Source organism: Propithecus coquereli, unplaced genomic scaffold (genome assembly GCF_000956105.1).
Source record: "Propithecus coquereli isolate 6110/MARCELLA unplaced genomic scaffold, Pcoq_1.0 Scaffold163, whole genome shotgun sequence".
Classification (NCBI taxonomy): domain Eukaryota; kingdom Metazoa; phylum Chordata; class Mammalia; order Primates; family Indriidae; genus Propithecus; species Propithecus coquereli.
In genome coordinates, this window is record NW_012140858.1 from 3,684,081 (window position 1) to 3,703,433 (window position 19,353).

The window sequence follows — 19,353 nt, forward strand, 5'->3', positions numbered from 1 at the left end:
TTCTTTAGTGAAGACACAGACATAGTGTGATCTTGTCCACCCTTCTTGAAGTGCAGCTGGGGAGACCGAGGCCCTGAAAGCGCAGGTGGCTAGCCAGCCCTAGACGCAGACCCCCTCCCCAGCTGACTTTGCTCCTCCCCTAACATCCCTGGCATTCTCCAACTTTAAGGGCTCTTTCTGATTTCTTACGTAATTCAGATGGAAAAGCGCCCGAAGGCAGCCCCCACGGTGGATCTGTGCGAAGCCGGTATTCAGGGACCTGGATTTTTGACCAAGCATTGAGATATGCATCTGGTACGTGATGGCCGAGGGGCAGGGCCTGATCTGGGGCCAGCACGGGGGGAGGCACAGCTGGACGTAGCCATCAGCTGCAGGCCCCTGAGTAAGCAGGCCCCACTAGTGTCTCAGGGCCAAGAGGGGCCACCCTCCCCAACACCCTGTCCCTGCTACATGGGAGCAAATCTGAGCCTGCCCTGGGGACTGTGGAAACACGTGGGTCTTGGAGGGATGGTAGAGCAGTGGGAATCTGGAAGTCTAGAATGTGCGGACCATTTTGGCAGCACTTCCTTTGGGCTGCGACTCTGTGAAACAAGCCAAGAGGGCAAATGGTTCTGGGGCCAAATGTGTTTGGGAGCCTCAGGTTACACAGTGGCTGGCTCCCTGCACTGCTGGGCTCCTCCGAGCTGCGGCCTCTGCCGCGCACTGTGTCTTCCCAGCGGGCCAGCCATGAGGCCTTCCTCACACCCACTTGGCCATGCTCCTCTTTTCCCTGGGAGGCATTTAGGGAGTTGGGTTCCAAAGAAAACACTTCGGAAAATGCTGACGGTAACAGCAGCTGTCATTTATTGAGTGCCTGCAGTGTGGCCAGCACTGTGCTAAGGACGCATAGTATTGCTCACACCCCGCCCAGGTGGGGACGGTTTTACAGAGAGGAAGCCTGAGGCGTAGTTGTTCCATGACTTGTTGTGGGCTCCCTCGCTGGTATGTGGTGAGCTGGGATTTGAACCCAGTTTGCTGACATCACTGCACTGTGGGCTGCCACTCAGGTAAACTCTCCCCACACTCCACCTCCCACCTCTCTGCCCCTCTGGACCCATCTACAGATAGGGAACCTGGAGCCCAGGGTCTTAGAGTGAGTGAGTTGTAGGAGTGGCCCGGGGTCCTAGAGTGAGTGAGTGGCTGACAGGCCTGGGGTCCTAGGGTGAGTGAGCGGCAGGTGGGCCTGGGGTCCTAGGGTGAGTGAGTGGCAGGTGGGCCTGGGGTCCTAGGGTGAGTGAAGACTACACTGAAGGCCCCTCCTGGCAGCACCCAGTACGCAGTCTGGAGGCCCAGTGTGCTGGGCAAGGTGCCTCACTCTGCATCAGGAGGTCAGGAGATGGCTGAGGAGCCATCGTGGTCCCCAGGGCTCCCTCTATGGGATGAGACCCACGAGCAAGGTCCCCTGTGCCCTCAGCTCTCTCCGTGGGCTGATAGAGGACCCCATAAAGCCCATCGGGACTTGAGTTGGTGATGAACAGTTTCGACTCCACTGACTTGGCCCCTCACTGTGGCTGGGCAGGGTCCTGCCTCTGTGCCCCAGGCCCTGCGCTTGCTGTCCTAACATCACCTGGTGCCTGGTGGCCTGTCCCTTTCCCATTAGATAGAGGGCAGGGAGCACACCTTGCTCACGGCTGGAGCCTCAGTGCTGGGCACAGCGCAGATGCTCCATAGGTTCCCAACTGGTTGAAGGGGAGCTGGCAGAAGCTGCTCAAGAGTGGGAGGAGGCAGCGAGAAGGGCGGGAGGCATCAGCACTTGGTGACCGATGAGCAGAACAGCAAGACACTGCGAGTTTACCGGGCCCTCGCTGTGTGCCAGTCGCAGGGCGGCTGAATGCAGAGAAATACGTGGCCTGATCTTTGCCGTCCACATGATGTATTTTCCCCTGCGTGACAAGGTAACACATACACAAACCACTAAATGACACTGCTAAATCCCACGCTGCTGTTAGGGTGACAGCAGCCCCTGGAGTGACCCAAGGAGTCACAGTAGCACCGGCTACTGTCCCTCAGTACCTGCCGTGTGCCAGATGACTCACAGAGTCAGTCCTGTTGCTCCTGACCTCATCATGATATGCAGGAATCATAGTCCTGTTTTACAGGTGGGGAAACTGAGGCTGAGACAGGTAAAGGGGCGTGTCTTAGGTGTCTGAGCTCAAACAGCTAAGAGGGGGCAGAGCTAAGCTAACCTTCAGACTCCGCATCCCGCCCGCTTTTGGCTTCATCCAATACCGCAGGCGCACACCTAGCAAACGGGCCTCTACTTCTAGCCAGGTCCAAAGAGAGCGTGAGCTTAGATGTCCGCCCTCACCAAGGGTCTGCTCCTGTGCCGGGAACACCATTCACACTTAGCCTTCACACCGACCCTCCTGCACCATCCACCTTTTCCCAAGGAGGACGCTGAGGCCCCGCCAGTAAGTGGCAGGGCTGGGACTCCATCGCAGACCTGACCGTAAACCAGCACTTCCCACGCCCGGACGCCGGGTGCCAGGGTCCCCTGAGGACCTTGTTGGAAGAGGCAGATTCCTAGGCCTCCACCCCAGCCGCTCTAGAGCACTAAGCTAGAGTGGGCCAGGGCCTCTGCATTTGTCCCTGGCCATTCTGTTAGGCAGAGCGGGGGCCCTGGTCCAGGTGGCATCAGACTGTCATGAGGGCACCAGTAGGTGGGGGATGGGCAGAGCCTCTACTCCTGGGGTCCCTGACAGGCTGGCTCTGAAGGTCTCTGCTTGGCTTCCTGCTATGGGCCTGAGCCCCGAGCTCTGCGTGGGTGGGCTCCTCCTTCAGCCTGTCTGCAGCGCCCACTGGGAGTTTAGCCCTTTTAGTCTACCTGCTCCTGGGAGAAGGGCCTGGCAGGGGGCTGGAGTCAGGTGTCTTCACCATGTTGGTCTCTGTATGTCTGAGGGAACAGGGCAGCTCCTCAGCGGGTGTGGGGGTTCCTCTGCTAGCCAGGCATATGTGTAGTAGGGCTGGGCACATGCTAGGGGAAGTGTGGGCCACCCCTGTAAGGTAGGTACCTTTAGCCCTCAGTCTGCAGATGGGCAGACTGAGGCTTGGTGTGTCTCAGGAAATTACCAAGGTCATGCTGCTGGTAAGTGGCAGACAGGGACCCAGGTGTGTCTGATTCAAAGCCTGTCCTCTTAACCTCTGTCTCATCCTGGCAAGAAAAAGGGATAGCTGGAAATTACTGCATTTAAGTGATGATTTTCTTATGTGGATGAGATTTATTCCTTTCAGAGCACTTTTTTGTCCATCTCCTTTTTCCTCTCAAGGTATAAGTGTGAGGGTTAGTTGAAAAAGTCACCTTCTCCATCTTACAGATTTGGAAACTGAGGCCCAGCGATGGCAGAGGGGCTTTTCCCAAGGTCACTCAGAGCAGGAGGCAAACCTGGACGTAGACCCGGGCGTCCTGACTGACATCTGGCACGGTGCTGCCTATTTGCTTGCCAGGGGTCGCCCCTGCCCCCGTTGCAGAGTCAGCTGTGCTTGGACTTGGGTCCTGGGGCCTTGTGGTCGCAGACGTTGGGTGCCAGCTGACCAATCCTTCCCTCTCCTGTTTTCTAGGGTCCTATGAGTGTGGAATCTGTGGCAAGAAGTACAAGTATTACAACTGCTTCCAGACCCACGTGCGGGCACACCGAGGTGAGTGGGATGTCCGCAGGGCAGAGCCCAGGGAAGTACCCATTTCGCACTTGGGCCCCTCTTGGGCGACCCTGAGGCCCTGAGAGCTCCAGTCTCCCGGGGTCTCTTCCATCTTTCCTCAGTAGGAGGGCGCCAGGCAGGAGAAGGGCGGCCGCCTGGTGTGGGAGAGCACAGGGGCGGAGGGGAGCCAGCAGGACTCACCACCCGGCCTCTCCTAGAAGGCTGCCGCCTGCCCCCGCGGCCTTGTCCTCCAGGACGCATGGGCACTGCTCTGTGCCAGCGGCTCCCATGGGGCACGTGCGCGAGTCATCGTATGTGTTACTCATGACAACCTTGGGTGAGGGGCTGGACATCTGCTTCCCGTTCTGAAGATGAGGAAGCTGAGGCACAGGAGGGGTGGCAGCTGCCTTTCTCTGAGCCTGGCAGGCACGGGTTGGGGCCTGGCTGACGTCAGGGCCCCGGGAGGACTCTGAGGCTCTCCCCCTGCAGCTCCCGTGGGAAGAGCCCTCCCGGGTTCTCCCTCATGCTCAGCGCCAGCTCACCATCCACTCACCTCCTTCCCCCTCTCTCTCTGCAGACACTGAAGCCACCTCTGGGGAGGGAGCCTCCCAAAGCAGTGAGTACTGTTTCCCCCTTGTGGCTGGTGGGGGCTGAGGGCTGGGAGGGAGGAAGAGAAGACGCTTGTCCCCTCCCCCTGGACTGCCCTGAGCGGCCTCTGAGAGACACGTTGCTGGGCCAGAGTCTTTATGAAACCGGAGCATGGTACCTCAGGGCCACCCTTCCCAAAGTGTGTTCCGTGGCAAGAAAGGCTTCTCTCGCCACATAACTGTGGGCAACCTGAGTTGTACTAGGATAGCTGGGTTCCTTTGCAGTGGACGTCTTGGGACCGTTCACTGGCAGATGTGCCTGTGTGTCCCCAGTGGGAAGCCAGCCTGTCTAGTTTCCTGTGTTCTTTGACTCTGACTCACGGCCCTGGGGCTCCGTAGCTGACTTTGGGAAATGCTGCTTCAGAGTCATCTCATGCGCACCCACAGCCACGGGCACCGGTTGCTTGTTGGTGATCTGCCCTGGGTGCCTTATCCCAGCTGTGGCGGCGCAGGGCCCTGCCGTCTGGGGACAGTGCTCTGCTCTGCTGCACACAGGCCCTCCTTCCCACTCCAGACCCCAAGGCCTGGTGAGCAACCTGCCAGGCGGGTGTGCAACACCGAGCTCCAGAAGCCAGCGGCTCTGCCCCTAGGTGTGTGTGCAGCAGAAACGTGTGCCCACGTCCACCAAAAGGTGTGAGTTAGATTGTTCTTAGCGTACTGTTCCTAACAGCTCCAAACCAGAAACTGCCCAAATTTCCAGTGCTTGTTGAAGGGATGAACAGGTATATTCACACAAAGGACTCCTGTACGGTAGTAAGAAAGAAGAACTCGTAGCCACACACAACCACATGGATGACTCACGTTCACAAACACAGTGAGCAAAATAAGCCGGACGCAAAAGTTCATCCTCTGAGGTCCCGTGTATAGAAAGTACAGAAGCAGCTGAAACTGATGCTAGTAGAGGTCAGAAGAGTGGTTGCCCTGGGGAAGGGGCTTCTGTGTTGTTTCCTGAGCTGGGTGCCAGTTACATGCGTGTTTTCAGTTTGCAGAAATTGAATGAATGACACGTTTATGATTTATACATTGTTCTATATCGGGGGTTGGCACACTTTTTCTGCCGAGGGCCAGATGGTAGGTATTTTAGACTTTATAGTCCAGACGTCTCCGTCACAACTACTCGGCCCTGCCCTTGTAGCAGGCACACGCCAGAGCCGCGATGTAAATGATTCCCTGACCAAACAGATGCTGGGCGGGATTTGGCCCACGGACCATCGCGTGCTGTTCTATGTGTTTGTTATACCACCATAGATAGTTTTTAAGATGGTAAACAAATAGTACCCCCAAAACCCCAAATCGAAGCAGTTTGAAGAGGTGCCTGTGGCTGGAGACGGCTTTTTAACTGGCCCGGTCCCAGTGGTGTTCCTTGTAAGCACTTCCCGTCCGCTCTCTGTCTGGATTCCTCACCAGAGGAGAGGCAGGCGGGGCTGCGAGGATTCGATTCCTCCGTGATCTGGAGGGGAAGCAGGCCCAGGTTGGCTAGACACCTGCCACAGCCCCCAGCTGGGAGGAGGCAGAAGCCCGCCCCTCCCCGGCCTGCCGCCCTGCCCCAGCCTGGCCCTGGACTCCCGTGTCCCTCAATAGCTCCATTCTTTTCTGGCTCCCATGGTCTGCCTGCGGTCAGCCACACATTTAAAGAACTTCCCTATTTATCTTTCCTTCCTCGGCTATTCTGGGCCCCTGGCCTCTCCGGCAGCCCCTCAACGAGCCGTTGTGTTCCGCCTGCTTCCGCTGTACGCGGGCTGCCGGTTGTCGAGGGCTGTGCAGCCAGAGGTATTTTTAGTTCTTCCATCACTTTTCCCTTTCTCCCCGTGCAGTTTTCTCCCCACGGTCGGTGTGCTCTATTTTATTCTCAGCCCTACACCCCCACCCTGACCCAGGCCAACAGCGCCTGCTCAGAGCGCCTGGCCGTGGGGTCTTGGAGCCAAAAGCGTTCACTTTGAGAGGACTGAGTCCAGCCTACCCATTTTGCAGATGAGGACACTAAGTCCCAGAGAGAGGGGGAGCTTGTTAGCGGTGGAGGTAGACCTAGAAATGAGGTCTCACACATTCTAGTCTAGAAACCTTTCATTTATTTATTAGGAAAATAGGGCAGTCACACATAGAAGCATTAAGACATATCCACTCACCCATCTCTCAGCTAAGAAAATAAAAGATGAGCCCCACCTGTGATTCTCTTGCTACTGTCACGTTGATTCACTTTGTAAACGATACTGGGTAACATTTCCAAGGTATTTATTGGATGTCAGGCATTATGCTCCCTTATTACAACCTTAGGAGTTGAAGACTCTATCATTATTCCCATTTTACAGATGAGAAAACCGAGGCCCAGGGGATGGGGAGCATGTCTGAGGTCTGCCGCACTTGTAAGTGGTAGAGCTGGGTTTGAGTTCGGGCTGCCTGACTCCAGGGCCCACCTCCCAAAGTGGATTTGCTGTGGCATTTCTGGAGACACTGAGCTCTCACAGGGTTCTGAAAGTGTAGTTTCACTGACAAAAGAGTGTTTTGCCCTCCTCCTCTGAGGGTATCTCTCTTGTCCTATTCAACTCCTGCCTGAGGAGGGCCCAGGAATGGGGTCCCCGTCCGGGTCAAGGAGCCGTCGTGGTGTGGGGGTGCTTCTCAGCAGCAGAGGGTTGGCAGTTTGCGTGGCCTTGAGGTGAGGGGTGGCCCGCTGGCTGGGGAGGTGTGTGGCAGAGACGAGCAAGCGGGCAGGTGGCAGCGGACCTGGAGCAGCACTGGTCAGCGTAGGACATACTGGGATTGATTCCGCATGGGACCTGGTGGGGGAGGTGGTTGTCTGGGCTGGATGGCTGGCCATGAGAAAGGAAGGAGGCCTGAGCCAGGGGTGGGATCCTAGAACCACCAGCTGGGAGGAGGCCCCAGGGTTCAGCTCATCTGCAGCCCTCTCCCCACCCCCAGCACCTCTCCCTCGGGTGCTTCTGGTACCCGGCATCCTCACAGTGTCTGCCAGAGCCAAGGCTGTGGGCTCCCCGCTCAGGGACCAGTTTGTCTCTAGGGCCCTGGCGTCTGCTGAGGCATTTCCAGAGACTGCCAGTGCAATGGAGGAGGTGAGGGTGGAGCTGGGAGGGGACACAGCTAATGTCATCTGTGTCCCTCAGTTCAGCTATTAGAGGGCCAAAAATCTTCCCACAGAATTGCCTAGAAACACAGCCTGGGGATGGGCATTGCAGCCTCTGTTCGGGTGCTGAGGGGCAGGAGAGGGGCCAAGAGGGAAGTACCCCAGCCCAGGACCGACAGGCGGCTTATCAGGACAGAGAAGGACCATATGCCCCGACTCAGTCTCAGCTTGGGGTTAAGGAATGTTTGAATCCTGGCGCTTCCTCTCCACGCAGCCTCGAGCAAACTGCCGAGCCTCTCTGTGCCCGGGCGTCTCACGGAGATGGGATTAGTGGGCCCTCCCAATGTAGCCAAAGGGATGTGCACACAAGGTGCATGCCCGCACAAATGTGAGAGGCATGCCTGCACGGAGAGGGTGGTGTCCCATGTGGTTCCTGCCTCAGGCTTCGGGTAGACCTGGGCAGTTCACCCAAACTCAGGCCCCGTGTGAGTTTTCTAGTGCTATGTCTCTAAAACTTAATGACTTAAAGCAACAAATATTGATTATTCCCCAGGTGCTGGGGTCAGGGTTTGGGTATGGCTTCACTGGGTCTCTCACAGGTTGCAGTCAAGGAGTCGGACGGGGCTGTGGTCTCATCTCAAGGCTCGACTAGGGAGGAGCTGCTTCTAAGCTTGCTCACGGGGTTGTTAGCAGGGTCCAGTCCTTCCCACGCCCTTGGACTGAGGGCCTCTGTTCCTCACTGGCTGTTCACCAGAGGCTGCCCTCAGCTCCTGGCCACCTGCGTCTCAGGGGACAGCTCACAGCATGGCAGCTAGCAAGCATGTGAGCCAGAGAGAGAAGGTGTGCTCAAGATGAAACTCACGATCTTTCGTAACCTAACGTCAGAAGTGACATCCCATCACTTTTACTGCCTCTGTTCATTGGAAGCAAGTCTCGAGGTCCAGCCAAGGCTCACAGGGAAGGGGTCACACAGGGCGCAAACACAAGGAGGCAAGGATCCTTGGGCGCCATCTCCCAAGCTGTGGATGTAGGGCAGGTCCCTTCTGTTCCTCAGTTTCCCCACATGTAAAATGAGAGACTACTTCCTCCCTCTGTTGTGAGAAGTAACTTAGGCAACGTAGGGGAAGAGCGTGGCCTGGCGCCTTGCATGTCGTGATGCCTTGTGCGTGGTGGGGCAGTGATTGTTAATGTTCTCATGGGACTTCTATGACGGTCCGTGGGACCAGTTATGAACCAGGCCCTTAGGAGCTCGGCCTACATAGGGCAGGGTTGGGGATTGGCTGGGGAGTCACTTCCAGGCTCCCTGGTCACCTTGCACGGTCTGGATCTCCGCAGAGGACCCCGAACACCCCAGCCTCTACCCTGCGGACCCAGGAAGGAGCACAGGGCAGCACTGGCTGCACAGGGGGAGGAGAAGCGGGGCGTTCCAGGCAGTGGCTGTGCCGTGGCCCTCCCTGGTCCAGAAGAGCTGGGCAGCGCCAAGGCGCAGACGGGCTCAGGGGCCAATTCTCCGTGGAGTCATCCAGTTGGGGCCAGACTAGGCTAGTCCCATCTTTGGTTCCTGAGGCAGATGATCGGGCCAGAAAAACCCTGCCCCAAATGACCGAAAGCCCTAGTAACCGCATGCATCTGTCCATCCCTTGCAGACAATTTCAGGTACACGTGTGACATCTGCGGGAAGAAGTACAAATACTACAGCTGTTTCCAAGAGCACCGAGACCTGCACGCAGTGGATGGTGAGTCAGGCCCCTCGCTCCTTGGAGTTGTGCAAAGAGGTGCTCTTCCTTGGGGTCACCAGCCCCCAGCCCGCCCTCCCTCCCTCCCACCCAGAGGAAGGTCCGGCAGCAGCCAGAACCTCAAGGGGAGGGAACGTCCTCGTCATACCCCACATACACTCCTATTTAGGTTAGCCAAGTGAAATCGCCATTTTTATAGGTCAAAATAGGAAGAATATTGGGATTTCGTATCGAGTCATTTTACAGTTTCATCTGATTCTTTAGTATGCACATGTTCTGGTGAAATTAAACCAATTTTTAAAAATGAATGATGGTATTTTAACCTCTTAGATTATAGAGTCAGAAATTAGAACAATAAATTGAGGTAACACGTTTTAAGAGTCTTTAAACATCCTAGAAAGAGGGTCTTGGACCTGGAAAGGACCCTGGGGGTTCCCTCTCTGGCCCCACCCCCCAGCTCATCTTGAGCCCTGGCTCACCCTTTGTCACACCTCCTCTTTTTCTCTCCTCCTAATCTCTTCCTTTCCCTCCGGCCCTGGCCCCTCAAGTGCACGCTGGGAACCTGCGGTGTCTGCCTGTCCCGGGGGTGGAAGCCTGTCCGCAGCAAGGATGAGGAACTGAGGCACAGGCTGCGTCCTGGCTGGGATGTGTCCTCACATTGCCCCTGGCTCTCTGGGGCTTCCACACCGCCCCGGAGGCAAACTCCCTGGTTTGGAGACAGGGAGCAGGCGGACAGGCAGCTCTGGGCAGGGACTAACGGGCTCCTGTTTGCTTCTTTCCTCCTGCGGCTGCCGCCTCCCGCCCGGGCGCAGTGTTTAGCGTGGAAGGGGCCCCTGAGAATCGCGCAGGTAAGTCCTCGTGGTTGCTCACCTCCCCCATCCCCGGCTGGGCCCCTGAGACCTGGGGGACCGGGTGCTAAGGGCCATGTGTTCTCCCACAGACCCCTTCGACCAAGGCGTCGTGGCCACTGACGAGGTGAAGGAGGAGCCCCCGGAACCGTTCCAGAAAATCGGGCCAAGTATGCGGGACTCTCTCTGGGGCCAAGGGCTGGGTGGGGGCTGGTGGGGGCGGCAGGGCTGAGTCCCACTGCTGGGGGAGGGGGAGGGCACGTGGCATCACTCACCCCGCAGCAGCGGCACCCACCTGTCAGTTAGGCTGGTCGGTCTTAGGACTTCAGCTTCCGAGGAGCTGCAGGACAGCACAGGGCCAGGTCAGGGCGGTGAAGGCAGCCGGGCCTGGGGCTGAGTCCCGGCTCACTGGCTGTGCGCTGGGCGCCCTCGCGGTCTGTTAGCCATCCTGAACCTCAGCCTCCCCGCCTGTGGAGCGAGGGTGACATTTCCCCGCAGGTTTGTTGGGGGATTAAATGAGATCATGGGTGTAAACCATTTGTTAGCACAGTGCCTGGTACATAGTAGGTGCTAAGAAAACAACTGTTGTTACAGTCATCTGAACGGGTTTACCAGCGAATGGAGCCGTCCAGGGCAGCCATGTGCAGACACTCTGTCCTTGTCCCAGGAAAACCCCTTGAGGGCAGGAGCCACACATGTGACTGGCCTGTTCCCGGCAGACTTGTATTGAGTGTTGTGGGGACGCAGCAGTGACCAGGACAGGGGTGGCCCTGCCCTTGGTTAATTCACACTGGGACTGGGTGTGGGGACAGTATACAATCAAGCAGAGGTACAACACAGAATGCAGGGAGCTGCAGGAGGCTTTCAGAGTGGGGACGAGGGTCAGGCATGAGCCCGCATGTCACACAGAGGCAGGAGAGCAGTGCTGGTTCTGAGAATCGATGACAGGTTCGGGTCTTAGCCTTGAATGCCAGGAGGCAGCATCTAGACTTCATCCTGAGGGGAGTGAGCCAGAGAGTTTACTAAGTGGGTAAGGGACTCGATCAGATTTGCCTTTTAGGAAGACCGGTGTGGCTGACGGGAAGGATGGGCTGGGAGGACCCTGTGGCCAGCCCGGGGCTGGTGTGGTGGGACCACAAGTGAGGGGGACTTGTCCTTTCCAGCCCTGCAGAAATGTCCATGCTTATTCATCTCTCTGTTTCCTGTGCCTCAATTACTACCAGCAAGGAGAGAGAGACCTTTATGGTCTCTGCTTCACTACAAGGATCTGAGGCAGCTTGCAAAAATACACACAGAAACAGGACAAGCGGATGAGGAAATGAAGGGAAATCAGAGGCACTGAAACACTAAGTTGCGTACATTGCTCAGAGAGTAAAGCTCTGTCCCAGCCCTTGGAAGGTGCTGGGTGGGCCCCCCACCCCAAATGCTTTCTCTTCCTCCTCCCTTGTCTGTGGTCAGAGCATGAGTCTTTGCTTTCTTCTTAACTCTTCTGAAAGCATCCAGGAAACTGAAGATGAGATAATGTCTATAAAGTGGTTAGCACAGTGCTTGTCACATGCATAGTAAACACTCGATAAACAGGAGCATTAAAATAATCTTAAAGATGAAAATGACGAAATCCTCGACACTCAAACTGCTGGAAGTTAGACTCTGCCGGGGAAGCACAGATGTGAATCAGACATGTTTCGCAGCAATCAAAGAATTCATTGTCTGGTGGGAGAGACAGACATTCGTAGACAGATACAGGACAGGGACAGAGGGATCTGCAATATCCTGCTTCAGTATCTGTCCAGTATCTGCCAGCGGACCCAGTGTAGCGCCACTCTTCTGACTGTAGCGTTATCATTATAGGCTTTGGAATAAGGCCTGGGTTTGAATGTGTCACCAGCTTACTACTTATCCCTTGTGAGTGTCCCTTGGCTCGTGCGTAAGTTTGGGGACAAGCACATCTATCAGTTCTCCAGGGCCGTTGGAGGATGCAGGCATAGAGTATCTAGCCGAGCACCTGGCTGATGTTCAGGTTATAAGTGACAGATGTTACTGAGAGGGTCACGGGCAAGCGTTTTAGAGCCAGCCCAAATATGAGTCCCAGCTCTACACTTAAGAGCTGCATGATGTCCTGCAAGTTTTCTAATCTGTCTCTAATCCACAGTTTCTTTAACTCTAAAATGGGGTGATGACAGTAAAACTCACCTTTCAGGATTGTCATGGGGTTTAGGTGAGATTATATTTGTAAAGGAATTAGCTTAGTCCTTGACATGTGCCTGGAAAGCCTTAAATAAGTGGTACCTGTTAATTACCCCAGAAGATGCAGAACAAGGTGAAACTTGTCCTGTATGTCTGTAACTAAGTGTGACAGACAACCGGCCGGCACTAGGACCTGGGAGGAATCATCACCGAGTATGAGGCGTGCAGAATGGCACTGAGAACCCCCAGCTGGGTCTGACTGCCAGCGTGCTCCTCCTGCCTTGATGGAGTGGAGATTGCGGGAGCAGCCTGAGCTCGTTCCTTGCTACCACTCATGAGCTGCTTTGTGAGACAAGAGTGCTGATTCCTGGGCCTCTGCCACTTCTTGTCAGCAAGCCAATGCCACAGACCCTAAAAACATAGACATAGAACAAGGGAAGCCAGCAGAGGCACCCTGCGTTTTGAAGGGACTAGTCGCCCCAAGTAAAGCTCTGCAGGTCAGAGGAAGAGGAGAAACACCCTGGCAGCAGCGCATGCCGGGAGGCACACATTCGAAGTCGTCATCAGCTGAGCAAATTAGAGAATTGGGCAAAGCCAGAGTCATGACAGAGCAGGAGGATGCTGCTAGAAGGAGGGAGTTGGTCTAAGGAACCTGCGCATCAGCTCACTCTTCAGCTGCAGCTCTGAGAATTAACTACCATGATCGTGGGCCCAGGGAGAGTCCAGGAGAATTCATTCATGTTGTCTGTTGAAACAGAGTGAGTCTGGAGTCACGTATAGGTTACTTGATTTTATGCCTGGATAAGAAAGAGTAACTTAAAAAATTTAAAAAACAAAACAGAAACATGAGAACTCTGAAAATTCCACATAAGAAAAAGAGAATTTATGAGACTCAAAGGAAGAGCCTCTGAAAATGATCTACCGCAAAGTCTAGAAGAAAATTCTATTTGACGAGCTCAATTGCATATAAGAAATTATGACCTGTCTTAGTCCTCTTAGGCTGCCATAACAAAATACCGTAGCGTGGGTGATATAAACAACAGACATTCATTTCTGACAGCTCTCTGAGATCAAGGTGCCAACCTGGTTGGGTTCAGGTGAGGGCTCTCTTCCTGGCTTGCAGATAGCAGCCATGTGTCCTCACATGATGGTGAGAGAGAGAGCATGCGCATGATCTCTGGCATCTCCTCTTACAAGGGCACTAACCCCATCCTGAGGGCCCCACCTTCATGACTTCATCTACCCGTAACTACTTCCCAAAGGCCCCATCTCCAAATACCATCACATTGGGGGCAAGGTTTCAACATATGAATTTGGGGATGGGGGCACGATTCAGTACACAGCATGACCCTTGTGAAAAAGGAGCCTAAAGTTCTATGGCGAAAAGGCAACAGGATAAGATAAAGAGGCAAAGAGAGGAGTGAGATGAGGAAAGATTGCAGGGAAGCAGAAAACAAGAACAGAATTAAAACCTACATTATAGATAGTAAAGAGCAGGATTGGTCTGCAGAAATGGAATTAGCGATCTGAAGAACAGACTTGAACCAATTAAGGTAATCAGAGGAAGACATGATAAATATGGAGAACAGAGGGGCCAGTTCCAGATAATTGGTGTTGTAGACAAGTGGGCAGAAGCTGTACTCCTAAGATCTACTAGAAGAAAACTTTGCTCAGCTAAAGGAAAACCTATACATGCAGATTTAAAGATCTCATCATGTTTCAGAGTCAGTATAAAAGAGACCCGTACCTCAATATTAGGTTATTAAGTATGAAATGTCCAATTTCCTTAAGTACTAAATTTGACAGTTGATATCTCTGACATTTCACTTTGACACTTCTTGTTTTATGCTTATTGTGAAGGTACATCCTCAGTCTTTCAAATGCACATTTTGGCTTGTGACTGTCTTTCACATTTTTTTAGAGCAATTCTTGTGAAACCATGGATAAGTCAAAAATGTGTGTTATTTTCGAATATGAGTTCTGTTGTGGAACCTGTGCAGCACAGATAGCTCAAAATATCAAGTGTTTGGGAAGGATGTGGCTAATGAACACACAATATGTTGATAGTTTGAGAAGTTCCATCCTGGTGATTTTAATCTTGAAAATGAGCCATGTGGGCGACCTGAAACCTAGATGGATAATGACGAGCTGAAAGCTGTAGTGGAAGTGAATCCATCTCAACCTACGCGTGAATTAGCAGCAAGGTTTGACGTTACTATTCCAACAGTATTGGACCATTTGAAACAAATCGGCGAGGTAAATAAGCTGGATAGATGGGTTTCGCATGAATTAAACGAGCATCAGCAGAGAGATCGTTGAAGCTTGCATGTCTTTGCTGTCATGACATAAAGGTGAACCATTTCTACACCATATTGTTACGTGTGATGAAAAATGAATTCTTTTTGACTGTTGCAAACATTGGGCACAATGATTGTATAAAGATGAAGTGCTGAAACACGGTCCAAAACTGAATATTCATCAAAAAAGCTTAATGGTGTCTGGTGGTCCAGCGCTGGTATTATCCACTACAGCTTCATGAAACCTGGTCAGTCAATTACAGCGGATGTCTAATGCAACCAGTTGGATGAAATAATGAGGATGCTTGCAATTAAGCAGCCAAGATTAATCAATAGAGACAGGCCAATCCTCTTATAAGACAATGCTTGACCACATATTGTACAAACAGTGCTGCTCAAACTACAGACGCTGAACTTGGAAAAACTCTGTCGTCCGCTGTATTCACCAGACCTTGAAGCAACTGACTACCACTTCTTCCAGGCTTTGGACCACTTCTTGCAAGGAAAAATATTCAATTCTCAACAAGCTGTGAAAGATGCCTTTCATGATTTCATTGCCACTCGCTCTCCAGGCTTCTTCGCTGCTGGCATAAACAAGCTACCGTTACGATGGCGAAACTGTGTTGATAGTGAAGGCGCATACTTTGATTAATTGTATTACTTCTTGTTTGAGATATGATAAACTACACTTTTTATTTGAAATCAGACATTTCATATTTAATGACCTAATAGATCTGTGACTTTTTAAAACTATAAATATAAAGGAAAAAAACTATACAGGCATCCAGGTATAAAAAAGCATATTATCTATACATAAGTTCAAGGTGGACTTGCCTCAGACTTCTCTGCAATACTAAATCCCAGAAGATAACGGACAAGTTTTGAAGGGAAAAGGTTGTAATCCAAGAATTGTATATCTGGACAAGTTGTGATTTGTGTGTAAAGAAAAGAGCAAGGACTCAAAAACATACTACTTTTCCTGTATACCCACCTTCATCTATGTAATCTTCAAAATTATTTGAAGATACACTCTGATGAACTGAGTTGTAGAGCACATTGAAAGGCTCAATTATGAGGAATTTGTAGTGTAAGACGACTTGTGAATACTAAAACCAGGTAAGCTAGAAGTCTAAAATGTTCCAAATCTGATTATAAAATTGAATGCAAAAGACAAAAATTATTCTATAGTATTAAAAATAAGTTTTTAAAGAAGAGAAGAAGAAAAGAGGTGAAGGATACAGTAAAGTAGGTTAAACCAATCCTACTCATAGTGTGGTCCCAGACCACATCTAAACGTCTCCTGGAAGCTTATTAGAAACGTAAATTCGTAGACCTCACTTCAGACCTGTGGGATCAGAATCTCTGGGGCAGAGCCCAACAATCTATGTTGTAACAATCTTTCTGGGTGTTTCTTACACATGCTATAGTTTGAGAAGCACTGGGTTAAACTACTTTTCTCACTAGTGATAGACTTAAAGGTATCATTTCCCATCTGGCTATTAACAATTAGAGAAATATATCTTATCTACTGTCTACAACAGTGGAGAATATTGGAAAATAATGGAATATTGGAGAATAATGGAAAAGCAAAGAGTTCATATATCAAACAGCTGAAAACTGGGAGCAAATCAGAAGGGTGGAGCATGAAAAAGAGTCATAAAACCAAATCAATTACAGCAATAAAAGCAAAGGGCATAATCTCCTTTATTAGAAGACAAAGATTGTCAGGTTGATTTAAAATAATCCAGTTATTAATCATTTATTAGAGACAAGGTTAATTCCTTATCTTCACTCTGTGCTTGAGCTTCTCTTTCTTCCTTAACTAGATTAAAGTCCCTATCATGGATTTTTATAGCACCGTATATGTCTCCTGAGAGCACCTATCATGGTTGCAGTTTTAAATTTGTTTGGGTCATTATTTGATTTTTGCCTCCTTTTTTAGACTGTAAACTCTTTGAGCTATACCTGTTTTTGCTCAGCATTTTGTGCCAGAACTTAGCACAGTACCTGTTTAATGAATGAAAGTACAAGAAAATTTAGGAAAGTATCTTTAGGTACATGCAAACAATAGAAAGCAGGACCTGACAAAGTAATTATCAAATTAATGTTAGTGCCAGACGACCTGATAAAGCAGAATAATTAACTGTTAGAAACACTGGTTCTTAAGCTTTCCCATGCATCAGAATTTTCTGGAGGGCTTGTTAAAACACAGTTCGCTAGACCCAGCCCCTAGGCCTTTTCTTTCATTTGGTCTTGGGTAAGTCCTAAGAATTTGCATTTCTTTTTTTTTTTTTTTTTTTTATTTCAGCATATTATGGGGGTACAGATGTTTAGGTTACGTGTGTTGCCCTTGGTTCCCCCCTAGAATTTGCATTTCTAACAGCTTCCCAGATAATGTTGCTGGTTCAGGGACCAGACTTTGGAGGTGCACTTTGTTGGAAAATAGTTTCGTGTTAATGAAGAGTACACTTCACAGTGAAGACTTTGATCCGATGGGCTTTACCCACCAAACACACTGTATCTAAACATACAAAATAAATTTAGAAATACAGTGAAATGGAAGGACTTATCACAACATTTAGTATTTGACAGAGCAAGTAGACAGATAAGGTTACATAGAATTTTAATAGTGTAATTGATACAGTCCATCTAACAACTGTGAAACCTATAGCAAATAGCAAATAATACACCTTTCCCAGTGTTCAGCAATCAGTTACAAAAATTACTTAACTACCAAAAATTCTAAATCTTCTATATCAGGAGGTGAAAAAACCCATAAACAGACTGAGAAACCAATGAAGAAAAAATTAATTGTAAAATATATAACAAAATGTTGATATCCTTAATCTACAAAGAGTTTAACGATTTTAAAAAGGTAAATATACCCATAGAAGCACTGCTTGTCAACACAAAAGGAAAGTCCCAAAAGAAAAACTGTAGTTCATTAAACATGAAAAATAGTTAATTTCCTTAGGAATCGAAGAAATGGAAGATGAAATCAGTAGTGTCATACATTTCCTCTCATCAGAGAGGCAAAATTTAAGAAGATCATAATAGTTAATGCCGGCTGCAGTGTGCAGAAACAGTCACTTTCACACCTTTCTGGTTGGGATGATGGTGCTACGGTTATCAAAAGCCTTAAAAATACATCCCCTTTTCCCACCTTTTGGAATTCGCCCTGAGGAAATATTGTGCAAAGATGATGTGAGATAATCTTTGTTTTGCAATAAGGGGCAAAACTAATGAGTGAACATGCAAAAATTTCTACAGGGGTGTGGATCACAGCATTTTTTTAACAGAGAAAAATTCTCGAAACAATCTAAATGTCCCTTGGCATAGGGGACTGGCTCAGCAAATTCCGAAGTCCAGTAGGAACCTTGCAGCCAATAAATGCAGTAGAGATCGATATTTATTGATTGGGCAAGATGTCCACAAAGTTATTGTCGGTTGACTACACCGGGTTACAAAGGGGATATTGATCAGGGCTGGCCAATTCAGGGCCCACAGGAGCCAGACAGGTGGTATCAGCTGGAGAAGCAGGCCCCAGACGAGATGCAGTGAAGGGTGGGGTGGGCAGATGGCAGGGTGCACGCCCTACCCCAAGCGGGTAGATACTACTCTTTGGGGATTACAGATGCTTGAAATTTCTCTTTATTTTTTAATTTTATATTTGTATTTATCCGTATTTTATAATTTTCCCCCAGTGAACAATATTACATCAGACATTTTTAAGAAGAAAGAAGTTAGGCAGTGCCAAAAGCGAGGTAAAGATAAAGCGTGGTGGGACCCGAGAGGAAGAAGTGATCCCTGCTGCCAGTGGGTGGGGGTGTTCTTGGGGACAGGGAAGGTCCTGCAGATGAGGGGACCCAGGTGTGACCAGTGCAGAGGGCAGGGCTTGCAAAAGGGCTGTTGGCATGGTTGGCGTTGGAGGTCAGCTCAGGTCACCACGCGTTTCTCGAGCACCGGGGCTGGGGGTGGAGCGACGAGGGAGAACAGCATGTGCCAGGTACTGTTCTAAGCACTTGCCATATAAATTTAATCCTCACAGCAATCCTATAAGGTGGTCCTGTTATTACCTCCGTTTTACAGATAGGAAAACTGAGGCACAGAGAGGTTAAGAGACTTGCCCAAGGTTACTTACACAGGTCGACGTGGCCGAGCTGGGATGCGAACGGAGGCGTTCTGACTCCGGAGTCAGGGTCGATTCCACTTGGTGGGCCCAGAAGGAGGAGGAGTGTGGGCGGTGGGTGGGAGCATGCTGATGCTTTTGGGTGGGGGCGGGTGCCTGTTCTTACACGGCCCTCTCCTCCTTGGACAGAAACTGGCAATTACACCTGTGAATTCTGCGGGAAGCAGTACAAGTACTACACGCCCTACCAGGAGCACGTGGCCTTGCACGCCCCCATCAGTGAGTACCTCCTCTGGCTGGGGAAGGGGGCTGGGGGGCAGAGTGGGGTGGCCAGCCATTGGCCAGGGCATGGTGAAAGCAATGTGAGCTCGGTTCTGGGTCAGCCTCTAGGTATCCAGGTCTGAGCCAGGGCCACCTGCCTGCAGTGGCCGTGAGAGGTGGGAGGCCCCCTACTTTCCCCTTAAGCCAGCAGAAGCAGAGCCTTCATTTAGTAGATTCAGAGGCCTGGGCCCATGTGGATTTTGGGTTAGGAGGGTGGACATCACTTGCCCAAGTCTTTCAGTGGCCCTGTCCCCACCTCCTCCGGGCACCCCCAAATCATGTTCCTGGATCTCCACCCCCAAAGCCAGTGCCGTGCGATGCATCTTCAGTCTGAACTAATGCAGGAAGAACCCAGGTCAGGGTTATGGTTAACTAGACAGAACAGCTCCTCCTTGTCTTCTTGGTGGGAAGCTAAGGAGGGAGCAGGAACACTGAGA

At 51.1% G+C, this 19,353-nt stretch overlaps 1 protein-coding gene across 3 annotated transcripts in view; it reads left to right on the forward strand.

Moving 5' to 3' along the window:
• ZNF618 (zinc finger protein 618) overlaps positions 1-19,353 on the forward strand; it is a 163,782-nt gene that overhangs the window by 114,480 nt on the left and 29,949 nt on the right. For 2 of the 3 annotated variants that reach the window (XM_012641147.1, XM_012641148.1), the window contains exons 4-9: positions 3,598-3,675; positions 4,253-4,291; positions 9,045-9,134; positions 9,947-9,982; positions 10,075-10,152; positions 18,785-18,874. In XM_012641147.1, coding sequence (XP_012496601.1) covers positions 3,598-3,675; positions 4,253-4,291; positions 9,045-9,134; positions 9,947-9,982; positions 10,075-10,152; positions 18,785-18,874 — 411 coding nt within the window. Of the gene's footprint in view, positions 1-198; positions 295-3,597; positions 3,676-4,252; positions 4,292-9,044; positions 9,135-9,946; positions 9,983-10,074; positions 10,153-18,784; positions 18,875-19,353 lie in introns of all 3 variants that reach the window. The other variant, XM_012641146.1, reaches the window with a different exon arrangement.